The sequence below is a fragment of the Camelus bactrianus genome, chromosome 9 (genome assembly GCF_048773025.1).
Source record: "Camelus bactrianus isolate YW-2024 breed Bactrian camel chromosome 9, ASM4877302v1, whole genome shotgun sequence".
Lineage (NCBI taxonomy): Eukaryota > Metazoa > Chordata > Mammalia > Artiodactyla > Camelidae > Camelus > Camelus bactrianus.
The window spans coordinates 77,472,938-77,495,443 of NC_133547.1; the positions used below are offsets into that span (position 1 = coordinate 77,472,938).

Below are 22,506 nucleotides of genomic sequence, written 5' to 3' on the forward strand. Positions count from 1 at the left end.
TAATTCAGGCCATAGGGCCTTGTTCCCTTACATGTCCATCACATTCCTGGTCGGGTTATGTTATAACTTAACCCCACTTTTTGGCCTAGTGGACAGGAGAGAAGGTGGGATAGGCTGTAGGAAGGGGGAAGCATTTTGCCTAGTTGGGGCAGAAACTTTTCTATCATCCTTAGACAGGAGGGAATGCCAGCCTTTAACAGTCTACTTCTGCAGGCTCTGAAAACTCGTTCAACTGAATCTGGGGATTCAAGATTTTCAGATTCATCACCTAGATGTTCCTATCCTGTGGGTCACGTGTGATTCTTTCCCAACTAGGGCTCTAACCTTAACATAGCAGACCTGCTTAGATTGAGAATTTGACCTTCCTGGGAGCTCTTCTACTCTTACCGTTAAGTCCTGGTCTTAGTTAGCTTTCCCTGCCCTCCTGCTGCAGGAGGTGATAGCCTCTTTATATGTTCCCCAAGAGGCCTTCTGGCTTTCACACTTAGCTTTTAATTTCTCATCAGTCATGCTCAACCTTTGTATCTTTCCTCTATTTCCTCAGTTGAGCTTAGCAATAGCCATCTAATTCCAGTGTCTTTATAGTTACTGTTTATCTCATATTTCTCAAAAAGCCTTAAATATCACACCCAGAGGTGCATTTCCTTCCACCAGAATACTATCCCAAGACAGCACCAGTAAGAGTTAGTGTGGCTATCTGTGTGTTGCTTATCCCCAGTGAAGGAATCCTTATTGCCAGCACCGTGATAGGTGATCCAACTCCAAAATCTTTGTATCTGCTTTCTCACATCACTTTTGGTATCAACTGTTGTAGGTAGGGTTCCCTGAGAAGCAGACTCTGGGATGGAGGTTAGTGTACAAGAAGCTTGGTTTCAGGGAGCGCTCTTGTAGCCAGTGGAAGGGAAGCGAAGGAAGCAGAGGTGGGCTATGATTCAGTGCCAATAAACTCTTGAGCTGACCTTGGGACGTCTGAATGTGGAATGGCCCTGCCGAGTTATCCTGAGCTGCGATGAGGGAATCTAATCTTATGCCTACAGTTTTATTGAGTACATTTCCTTTAATTTTACTGTGTAAATTACTCTTAACCATGTGGGAGTGGAAGAACTTTATTGCTTTGTTGACTATAATTTTTTTAGCTATTATTCCATTCAAAGTCTGAGGCATGATTCTTCATATTGAATTGTTAATAATTAATTGGCTCTATTTTTATTTCTCCCATAATGAATTTTTTTTCTATAACCTCTTTACGTAATTGAATGATGAGATGAAATTTTTTAAAAATCTATTTTATAAGGTACTTCCAGTCCCTCATCTCACTTTACTATTTTTCAAAGTCTTAATAAGTAGCTAGTGAAGCTACGAAAATAGAATCAGCAAACATCAGTACAGGAGTAGCAGGAAATGAGCCTGGAAATGTAGGTGGGAAATGTAGGTGGGAAATGTAGGTGGGAAACGCACATGCCAGATGATGAGGTTTTCCCTGTGTGTCCTGGAAGAGAAAGAATGAGAGCAGATTTGCAATTTTGTTTTTCAACCGTACTGACGGCAATGTGGAGGACACATGGGAGATGGAGAGAAAATCGGTTGTAGGTCCATCATCACACACATCTCAGATATTTTTGGGGAGTTTTCCTAGATGAGTATGGAAGTAAACAGTTCATTGGGAGTATATATGTTCAGATTAAAGAAATTGTCTTTGTAAAAGACTACATTTCTGTATCCATAGGCAAAGCATCCTGAGTGTGGTGAAAATAAGTGCTAAGATATTTGATACATTGACATAGACAGTTGTTCCAGTTACTCAGAGTCAGGAGTTTTGAGTTCAGCTAATAATAAAAGTGAGCAAATTACTTAGTTCTCAAAGGATTCTATGAAAATCTTTATTATTATAATTATTACATAAGTTAGCTTCATTAAATTCATATGAGATCTTTACAGAAAGCATAATATGAATGATAGTTTTTTAAGCATACTTAATGAGAGGAAAAAAACCTTTTCTTTAAAATACTCTTGGTCTTCACACCACTTTGAATGTTTTTAAGCACAAAAGAGTACTGTCATTTTAATATTCCTATGAGTCAACTCATCATTTTTAAAACTTCTGTATTCATTAAGTAAAATTGTCATCATGCAAGCATAATAAATACTGCTTCTAGAATAGACTTGCCATTCACCTGGCCTTTGCACTAACAGATTGATTTAACTGTCAATGTACTGTATTTCAAGAAAATTTTATTAAAATTCTTGCATTTTCCAATAAAATAAACTTTTTTTAGTTGGAATCTGTGAAGACAATTCTACTCAAAATTTGACATACAATTTATTAGTCACTTAATATGAGTGCTACTGATTGTGGGTCCTGTAATACTGTTATTTAAAATAATGCTGAAACCTGATATGTATAGTGATATATAGTTAATTACTGCTTTTAGCATGAGAAAGCAAAATCTGATTATGATCAGAACATCTTAAAAATACAGTCTACCTTAGATTTAAAATGTGTAAGATAAAAAAAGTAGTACACATAATTAGTCTTAGAAATAAATAATGCTTTTGGAGGACTAATACCAAAGCTCCCTTTAAATACGTTTTCTTTAATTATACTAATACAGGGTTATCCGCTGTGTTCTCTTTGATGAATCAAGCTAGTTAAAATATAATTTAAAATATGTTTAAGTACAACTATATTACAACAATTTCTTTGTATTATATTTCTTTCTTTTTTAAATGTACACATCAGTAACAAAACTTACAATTCTATTATTTTCCTTCTAGATTTATTCCTCACGACATTGTCTGCCTCTGGTACCTTCCAGTTTGAGATATGGGAAAATTTGGTAAGAAATCATTTCTTTGAAGTGTTTTGAAATGATAGCTTTCAGTAAAAGCACACAATTTTAAAAAATAAAATGAAACTAATCACTTGGTCGGTTGGTTTCAACAATAAATAGAACAATTTTAAGAGCTTTTGGTTGCATTGCTGCATTCAAACTACTGAATATTGCTGAAGGAGATGATTCATTCAGCATCAATTCCTCTGCAGGTTTTTAGGCATGACTGCCAATTAAACCAATCAGTCTGCCCTAATGCGCATGTTAACAGGGCCCCTGCTAGGCTGTCAGCTGTTGAGAGAGATGCCTGTCATTTAATTTGTCAGCATGATGGTTTATTAAAGAAAACTCCTTTTAAAAGGCTAATTTTTCCTCCTTGCCTTAAGGCTTACATAAAAAAATAAGAACAACAGACACTAAATTTACTGCCAAGTTGACCAGGATTAAGGAGTCTTTACCAATATAGTTTTTAATAGCAAGTAGAATATTCCCAAACTGGTATCACGGTTTTGTTTTATTTTATTTTTAGCTTGATGTGAATTATATGAAAGATTAATTAATGAAGAATAGACTACTTGAAATTTTAAAGTTGAATTTCAGGTATATAATAGAGGACAAGATTTGAGGACAGGCTAAATTGGCCACCTGAGTGACATTCATCAGGTAACAGTCAAGTATGAAACCTCACTTTCCTCATATGGAAAATGAGTTTAAGAGTATCTGCTTCATAGAATGTTTGTGAAGATTAAATGAAACACTGTGTAAAGTGCCTGGCACACAGTAGGCACTTAACCAAATTTTAGTTTTAGATCACTTGATTTCCCATCTCTTTATTCTTAATTGTTTTTTATTCAATCCAAATTAAACCGGTAACATTTTGTAGATTTTTGTTAAAATACTGATGAAAATTAAGCAGATCTTAAAAAGTGTGAAGCACAAGTCTGTGGAAGGAGATTGATTATCAGCCATCTCTCATAGCATGGTCATGACCCAGATTTCTGCATGGAAGGAAACTAGAATGAAGAGAGGAGCTTTGTTTAAAAAAGATTAGGGCTTTTAAATACTACCTACTTCCAAACTAAGCAGTTTGGTCTTTTTTTTTTTTTTTAATAAGGCAAGGAAAAGGAAGAAAGACATCTAAACCAGAAAGATTTATCTTTGTTTAATGTACTACATTTTTTAAAATGTAGTTGTGATTATTTTTCTGATGATAGAAATATGGTGGTTATATTAATGATGACTATAAATGAAATCTTCCACTAGTGGAGGATATTTATTTTCAGGTGTCCCTGAAGACAATATTTCAAGTGAATCTTGAGGTGTTAGAAAATGAGGTAATCAGTCATTTGATTGATTAGTATCCATCTGGGGGAGAAACGCCTTATTACAAATAAATATAATATGTATATATAATTATGGAATACTTACAAGTATATTATGTACTCTCAGCCCAGGCTGATTTAAAGGTAATAAAGTGAAGCAACTCAATAAGAGAACCTTCTTCATGAAGAGACTAGGTCTTTTTTCTCTTTATTATTATTTTCTTTAAAGATAATTTAAAATTGACTATTGGACAGTAGTGACTAAGGGATTTTCTTGCTGTAAAACAGCTGTGTCAATAAGGTTCTTATGTTAACAATAAAATAGAAGTCATTAGTACAAATTAAGAATTATAGACTCAAAATTAACTAGTTCAGATAAACTGCAGGTTTTGTAAAAGGATCATTTTTAATTAGCGATTAGGCAAACAGTTTGCAGTAACACACTAATTGACAAAAAAACAAAAACAACCCAAACCCTGTAAAACCATATTAGCTAATAAAAGGATATATGCTGCCAGAAATCTTTTCAGAGTGTCAGTTGTAGGCACAGCTGCATGGTAGAGGCTCTGGGAGATCAGAAGTGAACAGAAGACCGGGAGGAAGGCTAAGATGTGAGTGTAGCAGCTATGACTGTATGATGTGAGGTCCAAACCTCATGCTGCAGGGAGTTAAAAGGACAAAGCAGTTGCTTCCATTTGGTCTGCCCAGGATCATCAGAGAAGGCTTCCAGAAAGATGTGGTATTTGAAATGGCTGGCAGAGATGAGCAGGATTTTAGTGGTTAGAAGTGAGAAAAAAGGAAAGGGTGAGCAAGGACATGCACAGGAAACACAGGACATATTCAGAGAATAGAAAGCGGCTGGTTTGGGCTAGAATATTTCAAGTTACTAGAAGGTAAGATTAGAAGAATTAGTTTAGACAGATCAGCAAAGGCCTTGACTCCTAAACTGAGTAATTTGATGATCTTTTAAAAATTTACTGAGAAGCTTAATTCCTGAAGATTTTAGGACTGAGAGTGAGGTAAATACAGCCTTCATGATAGCCATTAATCTGGATACTGCATATCAGATAGATTAGCATGGGAAATCTGGAGGTGGGGAGATAGGTGGAATTTACCTGAGAATGAGGTGGTTGATTAAAGGAGTAAAATGTTGGGAATGGACAAGAAGGGATAGCTATGAGAAGACAGGGTGACCATTAATGCAAGGGTAACATGTGTTTTATGGTGGTGACCAGTAACAGAGAAGACACAAGAAGTGTCTAATTTGGGGCAGGAAAAAAATTATTTTGTATAAGAGACTTATCAAGGAAATGATTAGAACTCAGGAAGAAGTAGGTAAGAATCATGAAGAAAAAGAGTTAAGAGAAGAATGGCAAAGCCAGACTCTTGGACAACACCCACCACACTTTATGTTAGAAACTTTTCAGTGTTGGCACTTATTGCCATTTTAGGCCAGATGATGCTTTATTGTAGATGTCTGTCCTGTGCGTTCTAGATTGTTTAGCAGTATCCCTGGCCACTACTCACTTAGATGCTGGTAGCCGCCTCCCAGTGGTAACAATCAAAAATGTCTCCAGACGTCTCCCAATGTCCTCTCAAGAGCAAAATCACCTCCAGTAGAGAACCATTGCTTTAGGTGAATAAAGAGGGAGACACATGATAGTCGTCATATGTTGCTTCCTGATCATTCTTTAACCTTATAAATATGACAGTTTTAACACTAAATATTGAAATCTGCAAGCCAAAGCATAGGTAGTCATCCATGAAAAGATACTTGTTACAACATAGCACTTGTGTTAGAATTCAAGCAGAAAATGACTGATGGTCTCACTTGTCAATGACAGTGTGTTAGCTGCTTCAGTGGTGGGTAGCAGAAATAATAGCATTACGACTAGTATTCCCACTTATTAGTAGTCAGTTAACTAAGTACATATTTGTCCATGTGCTGTGCTAATAAGTACATTTATGTGGGTTATTTTACCAGTCCTCACAAAAACCTTGTAAAAATTCATTTTAGAGATAAGTAAATGGATGCTTACATTAGAACTAACTTATTCAGACCTCAAGGCTAGCAAACAGTGGAGCTGGAGTTGAGCTAAGAAATCTGTCTCTAAAACTTGTACCCTTAAGTCATTGCATAATCATTCCAGAAACCAAGTAGTTGAAAGAAAAGGTAAAGGACATAGCTGTAGCAGAACCCCTAGCGAGTTGGCCCAAGTTGGGATTGCAGGACTGCACTGAAGGCCAGTAAGAGCAACATGGTAAAGAATGGGACAGAGTGGAGTCAGTGAGTCTCAAATAGCAGCCCATGAAAAAAATACTTAGAGCTCATAAGCACAGGACTGCCATTATAAAAATATCTTGTAAGTGCCCGTTAACCTTACATTTTGCAGAACACTTCCTAATCTATCATTCCATTGATCCTCTCTAGAACCCTGCAAGTAGACAGTACATTTATCCCCTCTCTAACAGGTAAAGAACCGCGACCCAGTGCAGTAAGTGGCTGTTCCAAAGTGATACAACTTATCAGTGAAAGCAGGACTGGAACCCATGCCATCTAGCTGCATGTCTACTGCCCTTTCTACCAAACTACTCTGTTGTCTCAGTATAAAAGTATTGATCATGTTTGTCTTGCCTAAATTAAATAGGTACATAGCAGCTGCATCTTTGAAAATAAATGTAGTCGTGCATCACTGTAAAATGTGTTACCTAATAAGAGTAATAACAGTGATGAAGCTTATTGAATCATTTTTATCAAATACTAAATGTGTTCATGACACTAATCTGAATGGTAACAAAGTTATATAGGTTTGTACTGCCAAGTGGAGTAAAAGGACGAGTATTGATAACGATGGGAAGGTTAATTCAATGAAGTAATTATCTTTTCCCCCAGTTATGTCACATACATAATGTATTCTGCATGCTCTCCCTGTAGCAAGAATATACGATTCTCTTTTTCTAGCTATTAGGAGAAGGTATTGTTCTTCATATGCTGCGGTTCATGGTGAATGTGGCATCTTTGACATGGGAGGCTGTCACCTGGGGATACTCACTGTTTCTTGAGGGAGATGCATTGTGAGATTTTACAGGCATACCTTGTCTTATTGTGCATCGCTTTATTACACTTCACAGATAATGCTTTTTATTTTTTTACAAATTGAAGGTTTGTGGCAGCCCTGTGTCAAGCAGATATTATCAGCACCATTTTTCCATTTGGTCACTTCATGTCTTCTCTGTCACATTTTGGTGATTCTCACAATATTTCAAACTTTTTTCCTTATTACTATATTTATTACGACAATCTTTGATCATTGATCTTTGATGTTACTCTTAGAAAACGATTACAACTTGCTAAAGGGTTAGGATGATAGCATTTTTTTTAGCAGTAAAATATTTTTTAATTAAAGTATGTACTTTTTTTGCACATAATGCTATTGCACACTAGATAGACTACAGTATAGTGTAAACATAACTTTCGTATATACTGGGAAACCAGAGTATTTGTGTGACTCATTTTATTGCAATACTCACTTTATCAAGGTGGTCTGGACCCAAATCTGCGGTATATCCAAAGTATGCCTGGATCTGGAAACATTTCTAAATACATTTTATTAAGTTTAACATAACTTCACTGGGATAATTCATTCACTTGAGTCAGTATAATAAGTTAATGTCCAACTTTATGCTATATGAGGCTGATGTATTTTTGGAGAGATTTTTCCATTCATTTAAGAATCATTATGTCCGTTCTGAACCCAATGCTGTGATCTTTCTAAAATGAAAAGGCACTTGATACTTCAGTCAGAAATGTAGCAACTTTGATACATCTCTAGGAGGTATAATTTTAGGTCCTCAGTAAGATTCCAGTCTTAAAACACTTATGTAAATAATTGTCTTAGATAAGACACAGAAAAATCATTCAAAAAGTGTATCAGATACGTTAGTAATGGTAGGAGAAACATGTTTCTTTCTGCAGGTGGATATTGGAGTGTTAAAATGGTTGGAAAATTGCCTATCACGAGACAGATCTTACTCATGAGCCTCAAGCATTTAGTCTTCATCCTTTCAATGTAGCAGTGCCTTTCTCTGTAAAGATTAGAAATGATTTCTTAGAAAAGTAATTTGCAGATCTGCGGTATCCCTACAGGAACAAAGAAGGAAAATGTTTTAAAATTTTAAAATATTTTAAAATATATAGGTATCTTATATAAAGTTTATAGGAATCAGGTTCAGTTTATCAAATAGTAAGTAGAGAAATCAAGATGAGAGCTCTACGTAAAACTGAGAGCTCGAAACCCAAATATAATATTTTGTTTTATCTTTCTTGGGTAGTAATCTAAAATTATAGAAAGGAAAGGCAGTAATTTAAAGAAATGCATATTGTTTTTGTAAGTCAGACAGATGCTCCATTCTGGAAAGAGTAACTACAGCAAAGGGTGTCTAATGGGTTCTCCTTTTTTGTTTAGCTTAGCTGCCTCTAGTTAGTACATGGCAGCTATTGTACTTTTTTGCTCCCTTTCTGATTGATACATAAACCTAGGTTGATGATGAATGGGCCATTTAAGGATGGGTGTCATTCTCATCTCATTTGAATATCTTTTTTAATTGTACCCCAGCAGAATCTTCTTCCCTTGAAATCTGTAAAACATAGCGTCTTTCCTACTTACTTGTACCACTTGTATGTTAACTTCAGAAACTCTATTTTCCTGACTTATCTCCCAGCTGGCCTGTAAGTTCTTTGAAGGGTAGGAACTATTTTTTTATACTTCTTTATATTCCCAAAACCTTCCACAGTACTTGGAAGTAGAAGACACTCATTCTGTCTGAAATCATGGTCATGATTTAGCAAAGGATATCATACCTGAATTGACAGCAAAGAAAGCACTCCCGCTGCACATCTTCGTCAACACATAGCAGTTTCTTTTGTTTTATGTTAAAAGTGGAACTGAAAACAATTTTTTTGTAGTACAACAGAAGCCTTACATTATTTATTTCCCTGCTTTAATTAAAATGTTTCACACTTGACAAATGAATGGATTATGGTGATCTAATCCAAAATTTTCTGCCTTTAACAGGATGGAAATTTCTCTCTCAGTACCATATTTGAAAAACCTCAAAATATGGTGGTGGTTGGACAGTCAGCATTTGCAGACTTTGGTAAGATTATTTTTGTCTTTGAAAGTTTCCCTGTCTCTCTGACCTAGTCATATTAACTTCCTCTATCTGAAAATAACTTGAGTGTCTTCAGAACTATTACAGATTTAAGAGATGCCTATTCTAGTATTACACTAGCTTCTTTATGTCTTACAGGATTGTTTACGCCTGGTTGACAATTCCCAGGCTTCACCTACACCCCTGTATTTCTCCTTTACTTGAAGAATAAAGTGTGATCTCTTTAGGATGATCTGATACATAAGAGTTAGCATCAGATTTGGATATATAAATTTATGTATTATGAATTTTTAAAATAGGATTCAGTCTACAGAAAATGCTGACATTCTGTTAAGGTTTCTGTTTTCCCTTGAGTTTTACAGCTTTCTATTGATGTTTAGTCGGCTACATCTGGCATTGCACACAAATTAATGTTTTCTCTAAGTCTGATTGTATGTATTTTTTTTGATAGAAGAAATATATCTGTATTTTTCTTATCTTTTTTGACTTTTCTTCTGTAAAGAAATACTACTTTATTTGTAGCAATTCTAGACCTTGATAGTCTGAGCCTACCTAGAAAAAGATTCAGCTCTAAACATACAGTTTAAAAGGGTGATACAGTAGGGTAAGACACAAAACACATTTTCTAGAGGATGACTGCTTAACTGTTAGAGGCATTTATGAGTTGCAGATCTCCCAGACACGAGGCCAGGGCCCAGCTAATAACCAGCAGCAGCCACTATGCATTAGCTAATTTCTATGGCTCAGGAACTGCTAGAGAGCTCTGTAAATGATACCTTTTGGACTACCAGTGCCCTGCTAACCTGTAAATCCAAAGGTCTTTTCTTGGTTATCCTCTTGTATCACATTTTAATATTGTCAACAGTCTCTGACCCTCTTTTAGTGCTCCTTTTTCTCCTTCCTTATCCCTCTGTCAAACACTCTGCACTCTCTTCCTTAGAGGGCTCATGCAGGTCTTAACCTCTTAGCTCTTGGAGGACTTTCAAACTTGCTTTGGTTTTATTCCTAAACTTCCATTTCATAAATATTCCAGCTTTATTGTCTTACTAACATTATTAATATAATGACTCTAAAGGATCTTAATATTCAAACCAGCTTTCTCTCCTGATTACCTATCCCTATGAAGAATAGTAGAGAAAAGAGTAATTTTTTTAGTCATTCTGCGGTTGTTGTTTTTTCTTTTTAACTCTGTTCTGGAGTCAAACCAATCACCACACTTACTGATTCTTTCTTTGCAGAGTTTTTCACATCTGCCCCTCTAATTATTGATGTATTTCAGCTCATACTCTTGTCTCCTGCCTGGTTTCCATCCTTAGAAAATCCAGCATTTCAAAACTGTTTAAATCTGCCTTTCTTTTGATATAAAAATCTCAGACATCTCAGAAATTCTAATACTCCTCCTCTGAATTCCTATTCCATGTCCAAGAAGCATTACCTTCTGCATATCCCATCAGACCAGGAGATTTTGTTTAACTTTACTTTTTTATTTAATTTTTTTATATAGTAGGACCTTGTGGTTTATTTCATATATAGTAGTTTGTATCTGCTAACCCCAAACTTTTTTTTTCTCCTTTTTCAGTTTTATTAGGTAGAATTATTGCAGTTCAACTGCACATACAGATTATATTGCATGTAAATACATATATACAGTATACTGCACATTTTTTTAGTTTACACATATGTACTAATTATTGTTTCTAAGAACAGATTAGATCTTTAGCTTTTTAAACTTACATAGTTATCAAAGGAATAAAGCCAATACAAAATAAGAATCAACAGAATGTAGTAATCCAATCATAAAGGACAGTCAAATGTGCCAGTTTGTTCTGACACGAGCAAAGTAAAAGCAACCAATTTAAACAGTTCTCTCTCTAACCTGCTGCTGGACTTTTGTCACACTCAGCCTACCTGCCCTGTCCCACCAAAGAAAGACAATACTATTATAAATTCTTGGTAATACTGAAATATTTTATATGCATACATTGCCGTAAGGCATGTAAAGTGAACAGACATTCTTAGACTATTCTCCTAACACAAGTCCATTTCGTTAGTGTTTCCTTTCCATTCCTTATCACTGGCGACTGCACTGCAATGGTTGCCATAGCGAAAGTGATGACTCCTGGAGTTTTTACTCCTAGCAAAGACTGTGAAACATCTATCTTGGTGAGTCATGGATGCCAGATGTGATTTTGAAAAATATTTTGAATGCTTTTTGATTGGAAGTGGTAATTTATATACAAGTTATAAAATTGCTACTTCAGAGTCTTGATTTTATACATACTCAGCATTTAAAGCAGACCGGGCTGTATTGCTTTCTTTTAAGATTACAAACATGAGGAAAAACTAGGACCCTGCATCCATGAAGTTTTTACATACAAGTTTGTATATGATAGACTCTTGCCTTTCTAGGTAAGAGTGTTTTTTAAGTAAAGCTATCTCTCTGACATATTATATGCTCAAAGCTACATTGTTGTTTTAGTTTTTTGATGGTGCATGGTATTATGATTGCATAATTATTTCTTTGAATATTAAATTTAAAGTATTTTAAAATTCTATAGGATAATATATTTTACATTATTACATTGCTATTTTGTCATTTAACAGATGATATTTTTAATACTGTATCTAATATAACCTGCAACTTAATTGGGACACTCATCTATCTAAGCCTGCCCTAATGGAATAGATCTGTGATAACCGGAGCAGCCCATATGTCTGCCCCATGAACTTCACCATGCATTTATCTCTTTGTTGGTTGATTGCCACAGTACTAGGAAAATGATCATTGCAGATTTTGCCTATTCTTAGACCTTCCAGTTACATACAGTCTGGGTAAGACTGAAAAGATGGTGAAATTTATTCCTCCCTGGTACATTACACCAGAGAGGAATACCCTACTGTCAGTCAGAGCAGTGTAGAGAATGCAGTCTCAGAGTCTGAGAATGAATTACGAAGATCCCTTTTCTAAATATCCTGCTCCATTTTTAAATCACTCAGCCTTCCTTTTCAACCCTATTTTCTTTGCAACTCTGCATTTTCATTCTATGCAAATGCCCCATTCATTGCTAAGCAAAAGCAGAGATGTGCTTCTAGGATGTAAGTAGGTATACAGCTCCCTCTGCTTAACCTTTACCTGCTAAAGAGTTGAGTGATGGGTCGCAGGGATAGGTAGATGATGGACAGATGGTGAATGGGTAGATGAAAGTGCCCTTGGCTACTTATTTCTTGTCCAGAGCAATCCATTCCCTTAGCTGCTCTCACAAAGCAATTCCATTTTCCTGTTCTGTTCCACAGTAGCAGGTCAGTACCCTTTTATTCTCTGTTACACATAAAGACAAATGGATATTTTCTGTACCTAACCTGCCCTTGCCTGTCATTATACCCCACATGACTAATGTTTTCTTAATTTCATCAGTAGAAAAGTCTCAAGTTTTTGTTAATCAATGACAGTAAGGATTTAGGAGTTCAGTATTTTTCAAAGATTTGTTTACTTTTTTTTTCATAGTACTTAACAGTACTTATTATTTAGCAGGAATTCTTTTACAGGAAGTGTTTTACATTTATCTTGGTTAATCCTACCAAACCTCTCTGAGGGGAGCAGTATTATTTATCCTCATTATACAGATTTGGTGACAGGGGTTCAGATGTTAAGATACTTGCCCAAGGGCATAAAACTAAGAAGCAGCACAGCTAGCACGTGACCCTTGGCTCTGTCTTGGAAGCTGTGAGACATCCCTTTCTTTTGCATTAGTTCTTAAAATGCATGAGTATCCTTGTTGATGGTCTTCAGTGGTCACCTCCTGGTAAGCATTGTTTCAGTTTTTTTAAACCAGGTAATATGCTGATGGTGAATTTTTTCCTTCTGCTCCCTACATTTTCTGTTGGCATTTTCCTTTATTATTTTTAGAATTTTCATACTATCTGACCATTCTCCCAAGTCATTATTCATCTTGAAATTTTGATTATATATATATCAGTAATTCTAGAATATATAATGCTTTTGGATTCCAGGAAAAAAATCAAAACCAAGCATTGGTGACTTTGATACAAAATTCACTATACAGTAGTATCTCTTGAATTCAGACAGCTTTTCAGAATATCTATCAAGTATAATAAATTTATAGTTTTTTATTAGTATGAAGTCATTCTACAGTTAACTTTCTGAGTATGTGTAGAAGGTCATTTTCTAGAAATAAGCTCTTTGAATTATCTTTGATTTTGACTTTTCCCCCTGTAAACTTTTAGATGTTTACAGTTTTGCAGCCATGTATCTGTAATTTTCAGTTTTCACAACTCTGACTCACTTCTAAATTGTGACTCATTATTTGAGACCAGGATCTCTCTAAATTTATGTAAACACATTCTTTCTTAAACATTCACTAATAACTGTATAAAAATTCTTTATGTCCTCTCCTAGTTCATATATGTTAAATCAACAATTTTTCCCTCATATTATACAAATGATTTCTTTTTCTATCCTCCTTTGAAATAGTAGTCTTCATTTGAAAGATCTGCTTATATCTGATCTCCTACTTCTCGTATTTCCTACAATCTTTTTAACATAAGCTACCAGTTTTAAAACATTTTATGATAAAAAATGGAGGAAGCAGAGACCGTAAATTTAATAGATGGTACAAAGACACTTTTTGAAATCAGTCACCAACCTAGTAAAAGTGGTTGAGGGCTTACAGAGTAAGTATAATGTATTTTTTATTTTAAATCTATTAGAAATCACCTATAGCAGTTAGTACTGTTTTGCTATTAAATATTTGTCATAGGCTTTAGAATCACATAGATTTAGATTCAAATTTCAGTTCCAGGTAAGTTACTCAAACTCTTTTACTATTTCCTCATGTATAATATGAGATCATAGCTAGGTTGTGGTAAACATAAAATAAAGTGGTATTGCAGGTCCTTTAGTGCCTTGCACACAGTACATGCTGAATAAACATGAGGTGCAATAATAATAATATTTTAGACCATCTATTCATAGTTTAATGTCCTCTTTATTCAGCATATTCTTTAAAGATACAAGAGAGAAGGAGTTCCAAATCCTTCTCTAGAGCTTTTTTCCCCTCTGCTGCTCCCAGAACATCTACCTACAATTCCTCTTCCTGTTCACTTCTCCCTGTACTTCTCAAACCACCAAACCCCATGGGGTCTTATCTCCTTCATACCTCTTAAAACTGTCCTTTCCTATGGTTACGTCTTTAATCGTCTCTCTCCTAGCTTACTGAAAGATTACAGATGTTCCAACTTGTACCTCTCCAAATCATTCTGCACTCTGGAGTGCTACTTCTGCACAAAATGAATCTGAAATCTTAAAATCCTTCAGTGGCTCCCTGTGCCCTTAGGGTAAGGTCCAGTCTTTGCTGTGTACACCAGGTCCTTTTAGATCTGGCTTCTGTTTACTTATCTATAACGAGACTTCACAGACATGCTGGTCTATGTACAGTTCTCTAAATATATCATACTCCTTTTTCTATTTCACTTCCAGGCCTTAGTATGTGGGATTCCCTTTGCCTAGAATCCCCTTCCACCTCTTTTCACCCACCTAATTCCTAATCATCTTTCAGGGTTTAAGTAATAGTTATTTTTAAAAACACTATCCACAGTACCTGGCAAATTGCTGGATGGATAAACTGCTTACTTGATTGATTAGATGATTATGTCAGAGTTTCAAGTTAGAGTGACTTATAATTCCTTCTTCCTGCTGTTCCTGTTTTATTTTAGCACTTACCATACTCTGTTGTAATGAATTTTTTTTTAACTTCAGTTTCCCTCACTTACCTAGGAGTTCCTCAGAGAGAGAGAGAGCGCATGACTTTTCACATTTATATTTCAATGTCTAGAATAGTGGCTGGCACATAGTAAATGCTTAGTAAATGTTTAATAAATAATTCCTTTGAAAGGAATCTGCTTTTAAATTTTTAATTTTATTGAGGTATAATTTGCATAGCACAAAATGCTCCCATTTTAAGTGTAGAGTTCATATTGTAAGTGTAGAGTTCAGCAAGCTTTAATAGACTGTGGGAAAGTTGTGTAACCATGACCACAATCCCAATTTTGGAATACTTCCATTAACCCAAAAAGTTCCCTCATGCCCATATGTATACTCCTAGACAACCCAGCCCCAAACAACCACTAAAACACTTTTTTTCCAGTTTAAAATATATACAAGGTACAATTTAACACTTTAACAATTTTTTTAATTCTTACTTTTTATTGAGGTGTAGTCGATTTACAGTGTTAGTTTCAGGTGTACAGCAAAGCGATTCAGTTATACATATACATACATACATTTTTTTTTCAGATTCTTTTACGTTACAGGTCATTATAAGAATTATAGTTCCTTGTGCTGTACAGTAGGTCCTTCTTGTTTATCTGTTTTACATATAATAATGTGTATCTGTTAATCTCAAACTCCTAATCTAGCCAGTGTACAATTTAGCGGCATAAATTACATTCACTCTGTTATGCAACCATCTCCGCTACCTATTTGCAAAACTTTTCATCAGCCCATGCAGAAACTACATAATTATTAAGCCATTATTCCTCGTTCCTCCTCTTTCCCAGCCCTTAATAAGCTCTTATCTACTTTCCATCTCAATGAATTTGCCTATTCTAGATACTTCATGTAAGTGGAATCATATAGTATTTGTCCTTTGGTATCTGGTTTATTTCACTTGGCGTAATGTTTTTAAGGTTCATCCAGGTTCTAGCAAGTATCAAAATAAATTTATTTCTTTTGATTATCCATTCATCTGTTGATAAACTCAAGTTGTTTTCACCTTTTAGCTGTCAGGAATAATTCCAAAATGAAGACTGGCATACAAATATCTGTTTGAGGCCCTGCTTTCAGTTCTTTTAAGTGGATACCTAGAAGTGGAACTGATGGGTCAGCTTTTTGAGGAACCAAAAACTTTTCCATAGCATTTTACATTCCTATCAGTAGTGCCCAAATGTTCCAGTTTCTCAGCATCATTGCCAGCACTTTCGTTATTTTCCATTATTATTATTATTATTACTATTCCCTTCCTAGGAGATATGAAGTAGTATGTCATTGTGGTTTTCATTTGCATTTCTCTAGTGACTAATGATGTTGAGCAACTTTTCATGGGCTTCTAGGCCATTTGTAACCTTCTTTGAGAAATGTCAATTTGAGTCCTGTTTTTTTCATTGGGTTGTCTCTTTATTCTTGAATTGTTGAATTGTTGAAGTTCATTATATATTCTTTATGTTAAACCCTTTATATGAATATTTAAACGTGTATTTAAATATATATGACTTGCAGATATTTTCTCCCATTCCGTCTGTTATATTTTCACTTAATGATGTCCTTTGATGCAAAACAGACTTTTGATTTGATTTGTATATTTTTTTAAATTTTATTTTTGTTGAAGTATACTTGATTTACAATATGTTAGTTTCAGTTGTACAACAGGTTAATTCAGTTATACGTATACATACATATTCTTCTTCAGATTCTCTCCTGTTATAGGTTATAACAATATATTGAGTATAGTTCCCTGTTCTATACAGTAGGTCCTTGTTATTTATCTACTTTATATATAGTAGTTTGTATCTGTTAATACAGAGGTGCTCCTATGTTGGGTGCATATATATTTACAATTGTTGTATCATCTTCTTGGATTCCTTGATTTTGTTGATCCCTTGATCATTATGTAATGTTCTTTGTCTCTTGTAACAGTCTTCATTTTAAAGCCTGTTTTGTCTAACATAAGTATTGCTACTCCAGCTTTCTTTTGACTTCCATTTGCATGGAATACCTTTATCCATCCCCTCACTTTCAGTCTGTATGTGTCTCCAGATATGAAGTGAGTCTCTTGTAGGCAGCAAGTATATGAGTCTTGGTTTTGTATCCATTCAGCCAGTCTGTATTTTTTGTTTGGAGCATTTAGTCTGTTTACATTTAAGGTAATTATTAATATGTATATTATGTTCTTTTCTTTCTTTATTTTGTTTTTTAGTAATCCCACCTAATTTTTTGTTAATTTAAGTACCATCAGTTACAGTGCATCAGTTTCTGGTGTACAGCACAGTGTCTCAGTCATGCATATACATACATACATTCATTTTCATATTCTTTTTCATTGAAGGTTATTACAAGATACTGAGCATAGTTCCCTGTGCTATAGAGCATAAACCTTTTTTAACCTATTTTTATATATAGTAGTTAACATTTGTAAATCTCAAACTCCCAAATTTATCCCTTCCCACCCTCTTTCCCCAATAACCATAAGATTACTATGTCTGCGAGTCTGTTTGTTTTGTGGATGAGTTCATAGTGTCTTTTTTTTTTATTTCTATTTTTTTAGATTCCACATATGAGTGATATCATATGGTATTTTCCTTTCACTTTCTGACTTCACTTAGAATGATAGTATCTAGGTCCATCCATGTTGCTGCAAATGGCATTATTGTATGTTCTTATTTGTATTTTGTTAATTGTTTTGGATTTGTTTTTGCAGGCCTTTTTACCTTTTCTCTTTTATTTTCTTCTCATGATTTGGTGACTATTTTTAGTGTTATGTTTGTGCTTTTTCTTTTTTGTGTGTATATCTGTTATAGATTTTTGGTTTGCTGTTACTATGAGGTTTTAGCATAACAGTCTATATATGTGTGTCTGTGTTTGCATTAAGTTGCTGATCTCTTGATATCAAATGTATTTTAAATACCCTGCATTTGTACTCTCCTCCCTTCACAATTACTTTTTTTGATAATGTGTCTTACATTTAATTATTTTGTATACCCCTTAACTGTTTATTGTGGATACAGATGACCTTACTACTTTTGTCTTTTAACCTTCCTCCTAGTTTGTGTGTGGATGCTTTCCTACCTTTACTGTACATTTGCCTTTAACAGTAAGCTTTTTCATTTCATAGTTTTCTTGTTTCTAGTTGTGGCCTTTTCTTTTCTACCTAGAGAAGTTCCTTTAGTATTTATTGTAAAGCTATTTTGGAGGCGCTGAGTATCTTTCAGCTTTTACTTGTCTGTAAACCTTTTGATTTCTCCATCAAATTAGAATGAGAGCCTTCCTGGGCAGAGTATTCCTTTTTGTACATTCTTCCTTTTCATCACTTTAAATATACCGATAGTCTTATGGGAGTGCCCTTATATGTTATTTGTTGCTTTTCCCCTATAGCTTTTAATATTCTCTCTTTACCTTTAACTTTTGTCATTTTAATTATACTTTATCGAGGTGCATTTCTCTTCTATCTGGGACTCTCTGCACTTCCTGGACTTGGGTGACTATTTCCCAAGTTAGAGTTTTCAGCTATTGTTTCTTCATATATTTTCTCAGCCCCTTTCTCCCTCTCTCTTCCTTCTGGGTAAAAGATTCTAATTTTAGTAGAGTCCAATTTATATTTTTTGCTTCCTTCTATTTTTATTGTCAATTATAAAAACCTATTGCCAAATCCAAGGTCATGACTATTTTCCCTTATGTTTTCTACTAAGAGTTTTGTAGTTTTAGCTCTTATATTTAGGTCAATTCAGTTGTAGTTAATTTTTGTACATGGTGTGAGTTAGGGATCCACTTGATTTTTTTGCGTGTGGAAATCCAGTTGCCCCAGCACTGTCTATTGAAGAGACTATTATTTCCTCATCAAATGGACTTGGCATCCTTGTCAGTTGTCCATAGATGTATCTATTTATTTCTGTACTCTCAATTCTATTCCATTGGTCTGTGTGTCTATCCTTATGCCAGTACTGTATTGTGGAGGTTTTTTTGTTTTAATTGAGATATAATTGACATATAACATTGTATCAGTTTTGGGTGATATATGTATCTATTGTGAAATGGTTACAGCAATAACTTTAGTTAACATTTATCACCACACATAATTACAGTTTTTTTCCTGTGATAAGAACTTGTACAATTTACTCTGTAAACAACTTTCAAATATACAATACAGTATCATTAACTATAGTTATCATTGATGTACATTACATCCCCAAGACTTATTTATAACTGGAAGTTTATACCTTTTGACCACCTTCATCCATTCCACCCACTCCCCACCTCTTGCAACCAGCAGTCTATTCTCTGAATCTCACTCAGTTCAGCTTTCTTTTAAATTCCACATACAAGTGAGATCATATGGTATTTGTTTTTCTCTGACTTATTTCACTTAGTATAATGCCTTCCAGGTCCAACTATGTTGTCAACAATGGGAGAAATTCCTTCTTTTTCATAGCTGAATAACATTTTATTGTATGTATATATGTATACACACCCACACATACACACCACATTTTCTTTTTTCAGTCATATATCAGTGAACACTTAGGTTGTTTTTGTGTCTTGACTATTGTAAATAATGCTTAAATGAACATAGGATTGCAGATACCTTTTTGAGATAATGAGTTCGTTTTCTCTGGATAAATACCCAGAAATAGAATTGCTGGATCCCATGGTAGTTTTCTATTTTAATTTTTGGAGAATCTCTACTGTTTTTCTATAGTGGCTGCACTATTTTACATTCCCACCAAGAATGCAAAAGGGTTCCCTTTTCTCCATATCCTTGCCAACACCTGTTATTTCTTTTCTTTTTGATAATAGCCATTCTGACAGGTATAAAGTGATATCTTACTGTGATTTTGATTCTCATTTGCCTGATTATTAGTGCTCTTGAGCGCCTTTTCATGTACCCATTGGCCATTTGTATATCACTGTGGAAAAATGTCTTTTATGCTCCTCTTCCCATTTTTTAACAGATTGCTTATGGGTTTTTTTCCTATTGAGTTGTAGGAGTTCTTTAGATATTTTGGATATTAATCCTTTATCAGATACATGATTTGCAGATATTTTCTTCCATTCCTTAGTTGCATTTTCATTTTGTTGATGATTTCCTTTGCTGTACAGAAGCTGCTTAATTTTATGTGATCCCACTTGCCTATTTTTGCTCCCTGTTGCATTTGCTTTTGTTGTCAAGTCTGAAAAAGTCATTATTACTATAAATTATTCCTTGTATTTATATAAAAACACAACTGGTTTTTCTGTGTTCGTCTTGTACTCCACAAATTTACTCTATATATTACATCTCATAGCTTTCTTGTGAATTCTTTGGTGTTTTCTCTGTATAAGAGCATGTCATCTGCAAATAAAAGTAGCTTTATTTTTTCATTTGTAATTTGAATGCCACTAATTTCTCTGCCTAAAACTTCCAGTACAACATTGAATAGCAGTGGTGAAAGTTAGCATCCTTGTCTTGTTCCTGAGCTTAGGGGGAAAGTTTTCAGTCTTCCATTACTGAGTATGATGTTAGCTGTGGATTTTTCTTAAATACTCTTTATAATGTTGAGAAAGTTCTCTTCTGTTCCAAATTTTGTGGGAGATTTTATGAAGAAAATGTGTTGAGTTTTGTCAGGTGCCTTTTCTTTGTCCTGTGAGATGATCATTTGGGTCTTTATCCTTCATTCTGTCACTGTGATGCATTACCCTGATCTATTTTCTTATGCTTGAGTCATCTTTGTATTCCTTAGGTTAACCCCACTCAGTCATAGAGTATAATTTTAATATGTTGTTGAATTTGGTTTAACAGTATTTAGTTGAGGAATTTTATGTCAGTTATTATAAGGAGTATTGGTCTGTGATTTTCCCTTGGTGTTTTCGTCTGGCTTTGGTATCAGAGTAATGCTGGGCTCATAGAATAAATTAGGAAGTTTCCCCTCTTCTTCTGTCTTTTTTCAGAAGAGTTTGAGAATTTGTTGCTAATTCTTCTTTAAATATTAGTCGAATTCAGCAGAGAAGTCATCTCCTTAAATTTCTTAGTTGGGAAGTTTTTGATTAATCCCTTTACTTGTTATAGGTCTGTTGAGATTTTCTGTTTCTTCTTGAGTCAGTTAGGTAATTTGTGTTTTTCTAGGAATTTGTCCATTTCATCTAGGTTATCTGATTTGTTGGCATACGATTGTTCAAACTATTTTCTTATATTGCTTTTTATTTCTCTAAAGGCAGTAGTAATTACCCACTTACGTTCCTGATCTTAGTGATTTTCATCTTCTTGCTTTCTTTTGTCAGTCTAGCTACAAGATTGTCAATTCTTCTGCTGTTTTCAAAAAAGCAATTTTTAGTTTCATTGATTCTGTTTTCTATTTTCTTTATCTACACTATAGTCATTACTGGCATCTTCCTTTTTCTTACTTTGGGTTTAGTTCACTCTTTTCTAATTTCTCAAGGTATATACTAAAGTTATTGATTTGAGATCTGTCTTCTTTTATAATGTTGGCATTAAATTTACAGCTATACCTCTGAGCATGGCCTTCACTGCACCCCTTAAATTTGTGTTTTTATTTTCATCCAACTCTTAAGTTTTTTCTGATTTCCCTGATTCTTCTTTGACCCATTGGTTGTTTAAAAGTATACTGTTTAATTTTCACATATTTTTTAATACTTCTGTTTCCTTTTGGTATTGATTTCTAGCTTCATTTCATTGTGGTCATAGAAGATACCATGTATGATTTTTAAATTTGTTGAGACTTTTTTGTGGCCTAACGTATGATGTACCCTGGAAAATGTTCCATGTGTACTTGAAGAGAATGGATAGTCTTTTATTGTTGGTCAGTGTTTTATACATGTCTCTTAGGTCTAGTTGGTTTTTAGTGTGTTTAGGTCCTGTATTTCCTTTTTAATCTTTTATCTAGATATTATATTCATTACAGAAAGTGGGATATTGATGTCTCCAGCTATTACTATAGAACTCTCTGTTTCTCCTTTCAGTTCTGTCAGTGATTGCTTCATATATATTGGGGCTCTTTTTTTGGCACATACATGCCTACATTTGTTATATTCTTGGTGAATGGACCCTTTTGTCAATATATAATGTCCTTTTTTGTCTCTTGCAACAGTTTTTCACTTAAAGTTTATTTTCTCTGATATAGATCAGTTTGATCACTATCTGCATAAAATATCTTTTTCAGTTCTTTCTCTTTCTGCTTATTTGTGGCTTTCAATGTACATTGTGTAGATAGAGGATAGTTAGACCTTTTCTTTTTAAATCCATTTTACCAGTCTCTGCCCTTTGATTGGAGAGTTTAAGCCATGAAAAAAAGTCCGTGTTTCTTTTGTGTTTAGTTGACTTTTAGTGAGCTATTTTGATTCCCTTCTCATTTTCTTCTATATGTATTTTGTAGATTTTGTGTTTGGGTTACCATGG

At 34.4% G+C, this 22,506-nt stretch overlaps 1 protein-coding gene across 1 annotated transcript in view; it reads left to right on the forward strand.

Annotated features, from left to right (window-relative positions):
* Positions 1–22,506, forward strand: part of ITFG1 (integrin alpha FG-GAP repeat containing 1) — a 206,946-nt gene that overhangs the window by 67,926 nt on the left and 116,514 nt on the right. The window contains exons 7-8 of the mRNA XM_010950191.3: positions 2,776–2,837; positions 9,229–9,310. Coding sequence (XP_010948493.3) covers positions 2,776–2,837; positions 9,229–9,310 — 144 coding nt within the window. The remainder of the gene's footprint in view (positions 1–2,775; positions 2,838–9,228; positions 9,311–22,506) is intronic.